The sequence below is a fragment of the Palaemon carinicauda genome, chromosome 2 (genome assembly GCF_036898095.1).
Source record: "Palaemon carinicauda isolate YSFRI2023 chromosome 2, ASM3689809v2, whole genome shotgun sequence".
Classification (NCBI taxonomy): domain Eukaryota; kingdom Metazoa; phylum Arthropoda; class Malacostraca; order Decapoda; family Palaemonidae; genus Palaemon; species Palaemon carinicauda.
Genome location: NC_090726.1, coordinates 105383330 through 105388329, shown reverse-complemented (window position 1 = coordinate 105388329; position 5000 = coordinate 105383330). Strand labels below are relative to the sequence as shown.

The window sequence follows — 5000 nt, the reverse complement described above, 5'->3', positions numbered from 1 at the left end:
AACAACATACTCTTTGCCCGTCTTCCAGCTACCATTACTTAATACTTTTTCTTGAACACCTATTTGTATTATTGTGGGGTTATATAATAAATTATTTTCACCTTTCAATAGTTTTCTATATCTTTTCATTGCGTTATACGTTAGATGTGTAGATGGGTTTGTACTCATGTAATGAAATGCAATTTACATGTGTTATTAATCATTAGAACGAGTATTCATTGTACTTTTGCGTGCTCTACGGTAATATGTAAAATGACAACCTTTAAATATATTGCTCATTAGTATATGGTATACTTTACATAAAAGTATATTTCTGTCTTCCACCTTCAATCATATTTTTTTCTCCGGAACTCTCATTGATATTATTTTGTCAGTATATAGAAAACACCATCAGCTTTTCAATGGTAGTTTTATATTTTCCATAGCTTTATTTGTTAATGAGTTAAAACGAATAACGTAATCGTATACCATAGCCGTTAACCCGAAGAAAATATGAGAATTTACATGCTCATAAATATTTTTTTTGCAGGTGAGTTTATGTGTTCTTAAATTATTGTAATGTCCATGTCTTATTCATCATTAGAAAGCAACCTTTTTTTACTATTATATACTATATGAAATAATGTAAAAATAGGAACTTTCTATAAGAAAACTGTTATTGTAGATTACCTTGCAACAAAAATTAATCTCTTGTTTTTGTTCCTACAATATTTTCCCATTTTTATGTTATATAGAGAAATTTAACCAGCTCTCTAATTCTATCTTTATTTCATTTTTATCTTTATTTCTTATATAGGTAAAATATGAAACATCAACATAGGTAGGTTGGAAAATATGAAAATTGGACTCCGTAGAGAATAAAAACTTTTAATCAGTAACAGCTGATCAGAAAACATATTTATAGCAGAATGATTAATTTGTTCACATAATTTACATTTTAAATAAACCCCGTCGAACATAATTGTTATATTTTTCATGATTTCTTTAATGAATATCAACGACTTTCCTTTAAAGTTTCACGTTCATCACATCTTTTTTTATTACTTCTAAGTCTTGCAAAGATATTTTGAGGGCTTTAGTAAAATGCCCAATCCTGTTTCGACCTAATGCAGTAAACCGGACGCCTATATTACTTCTAGTTTGGATATATCAATTTTTTAAAAAAATATTTCTGCACAAGCACCACTTTTTCCCTTTGGGAAAAAGCTGTACCTGACCGCTTCTTTGGATTGGGCATATGTGCTAGAGGGTTAACTTCCATTGCTCTGTTTTTCTAGCTTCCTTTTACCACTGTATCCATATCACTGATAACTTCTGCCCTTAAATCTCCCTTATTGCAAAGAATTTTCAACTCTGTCACTAGTCTTTTTTTTTTTTTTTTTTTTTTTTTTTTTTTTTTTTTTTTTTTTTTTTACTTTCTCGAATTAACATTGTATTATCTGTTAATATTAATCATTCCATATCATATATACGAAATACCTTTGTATCTCACAACTTAGCTCCTACATTTACTGTCATTTCTCAGAATTTTGGAATCTCTTTGCTCCATATAGTTGTTAAATATGGCTTAGACCCAGCTGTGAGCCTAACAAGATACTGTACTTCTTAAATGTTTTAAAACATATTGTGTCCATCATAATATACTTTTAATTGTCCCAGCAACATATTTATACCACAGATCCTCACCAATATACATATTGAGTTTATGTTAATTGTACCATAGCTATTTCTAGATTCAAGGATGCCTCATACATTTTTCCTTTTTCCCTTTTGGCTATCTATTGACCCTCTCAATCAAAACTCAACTGTATATATTCCGTGTATTTATTACCATTATATCCAGAAAAAATCTAATAGTTAGCCTTATAGTTTTTACCTTTTCTGTTGGTACTGTTCTAGTGCTGCCCATTCTAAATAATAAAAGGAAGACTGTATTGGAATCTAAACACTATATATATATATATATATATACTGTATATATATATATATGTATACATATATATATATATATATATGTATATTATATATATATATATATACATATATATATATATATATATATACACGCACACACATACATATATATATATATATATATACATATATTTATATGTGTGTATATATATTTTTAAACATCAGAGGCTTATGGCCTTCTTTCATTATGCATCCTAATGACCCTTAAAAGAGAAATCATGAATATTTATTATTACAATTTATCATCAAAGAACTGCAATACAGAATGGAATAATTAAAAGGTTAATATTATGTAAAGAGGAAAATTACACTTTTCGTGTGTGGCTGTGAATGTCATATATATATATATAACACCCAAACCAATATCCGTAAAATATTTGGGTGGGGTGAGACAGTGAACATAGTTAAGGGGAATCCAAGTTAGAATTGAGAACTTATTTATGATTTGATTGAGCTCCATCAAAAAAGAAATAGAATATACGATGAGCCCTCCCCGATATATAATGTAGATATTATTTTTTGAGATGTTGGGAAAGTCACATATGTACACGAAGGACGTAAAAATAAACAAACCCATCTTTTTGGAAATATCTTTACCCAAACCTACAATGTGATACTTCCAAGAAATGATAATGTCTATATCAAGTGATAGCATTCTCTTTACAGCATATTACAATTTACTGATCACCTATTAAAAATCTTTATATTGTTAACTCTCCCCTCACAATACTTTTATTTGTATATATTTTCTTTATATTAAGTTTATTATATGGGCTCTGATTTCTTAACCCTGGATGGGGATATAACTTGTTTAGTATTTACAGGAGGAACGGAGTTGTAACGGAGGCCGTTGCACTGGCAGGAGGCCGTTTCATATTATTCGTCCAGAAGAATTTACCCGTCAACCACCTAAGAATGACATGCGAGTTCTCCTCAATTTCAACTCTATGTTTTATACTCGTTGGTCCCGTTGGTCATCCTGTAGCAGATCTTGTCTTACCAGGAGGCACAGGTGAGTCCTGCTGGATCATAACCCCGGATACAATCCACTAGTTTAACACACCATGGTTAATAACTCAATAGGAATCTTAGAGAACTTTGAATACGGCAAAAGTTATCATATTTGTTACCAATTTTGGCCGACAAGCAAATAATCTATTGATATTTCCTAATTAGGAATATTTTACCAAATTATATCCATGAAATATGAGTGCCTGCTAGTACATATGTATGTTTTATTAATTTCGAAGAGCTATCTCAGCGATGCTAATTTGATAAAAAAAAAAATCAGTGTTTGTGAGTTCAGTCAGTCATAAGTATGCTGCCATACAAGTATTTTAAATATACAAGAAATATAATTGCCTTCTGACAATAATACACCTTGACTAAAGTCAACAAATCTGTTGTGGATAAGGGAATCTCCCTATAGAATGTTGAACTCCGTTACTTTGGCACTATCCGGAAACGTAAAACACTAGTGGTAGGGAAATAAATTTGTAGATAGTTAATAGAATACATTTAGAGTAATTCATTTAGTATTGTTTTGGTAAACAAACAGGTGGAAATAGAAAACTGACAATGTATTTCTAATGTGGGTGGATGTGGTAAAGATGAAAATAATATTATTATTTAATGATACTGGAAATGCTAGATGTTATGACAGGCCATGAAACCAAAATTAAAGACAGAGCTGTTAAGGATTTTAAGAGCATAAGTAATTGAGTGTAGTGTTGTAAAAGACAGAGCATCTCCTACCTATCAAATTCGATACAATGATATCATTAGTTCATAGCATCATATGATTCTAGGATGCTTGCATCAACATAAAACGAATATTCACTCCTCATTTTAGAAGGGTTCATGTATATAAAGCTACGATTGATTTTGCTTAACACCCAAACTTTTTCTGTTCCATTATTAGTACTGCAAGAGTTCGTTTAATTAATGCACAGGTATTATTGTTTCAAATCCCATGCTTTTTCTTATTTATATCTTATTTTATTCAGGTTACCACTCTCTCTACTAACCAGTTTATATTTACGTAATTTTCATCCTTTACAATGGAATGGGTTGACAATAGTTCAGCTGTCTCGGTGCATCATATGAAAGAAAAAGCCGATGAAATGATGATGTGCGGGTAACCTGTTTTTGCTTAGATTAAAGTTTTCTGGAATCAAAAGTATATTTATTAAGTGTCATGTAAAGCAAGGTCTAGAAGTACCGCCTTTATGATTTAACTTTCTTAATGGAACTTTGAGGATTCTTTGGTATTGCCTTTAACATTCTTAGCATCTCCCTGTCTCCTCTCCCAACAAATTCTCATCTATTTGTGAGCCTGTCTTATTCAGGGCCGGTGTAAGCAGCCACGGTGCACCGACTTCAGTAAACAGCCGGACCCCTCCCAGAAATATATTTTACAGCCTCCGGTGGGTGTGTGGAAGGGGCATGGGAAAATGAATGAAAGATTGCTCGTAACTTTGGGGGAATTTAAGGAAGAAAAGTGTATAGTCTGCCAATATTCATTCCATCTAGTTCTAGGAGTAAATGATATTTGGATGGTTTATCAATTACTTCACCAGTATAAAGTTCATCTCTGAAACAAATAACAGCTTTTTTTTTCCCCAAAATAACTTCCAATAGCATTATCCTTAAAACGACTGGGGTCAACTTCAGCTTTCTTATATGAACAAAAACCACAAATAATACTCCATTTGAATCACACCGTTATTTAAGTGACTTACAAAAATTGCTTACAAGATTTAATAGCGGATGATTTCTCAGTTATCCTCGATGTGTCCGTTTCTCCCAGTGTTATTCAGTAAACATCAAAGAGAGATGGTTTGGTCTTGTTTGACCCATCCTACCTTCATCGTGTTTTAAAAAATTTCCCTTATGAAAAAAGTGAGCTATATCTAAGTGTTCTTTTCATGGATACATACTTGAGTTTTAATTGGAGGTTTATTTGAAATAAAAAAAAAAATATTGTAGAGGAACCTCTCTTTTAAAAATTAAAACGCCATACCTGA

At 31.3% G+C, this 5000-nt stretch overlaps 1 protein-coding gene across 1 annotated transcript in view; it reads left to right on the top strand.

The window, feature by feature from the left end:
• Nucleotides 1–5000, top strand: part of LOC137619011 (uncharacterized) — a 128803-nt gene that overhangs the window by 77975 nt on the left and 45828 nt on the right. The window contains exon 2 of the mRNA XM_068349213.1: nucleotides 2799–2986. Coding sequence (XP_068205314.1) covers nucleotides 2799–2986 — 188 coding nt within the window. The remainder of the gene's footprint in view (nucleotides 1–2798; nucleotides 2987–5000) is intronic.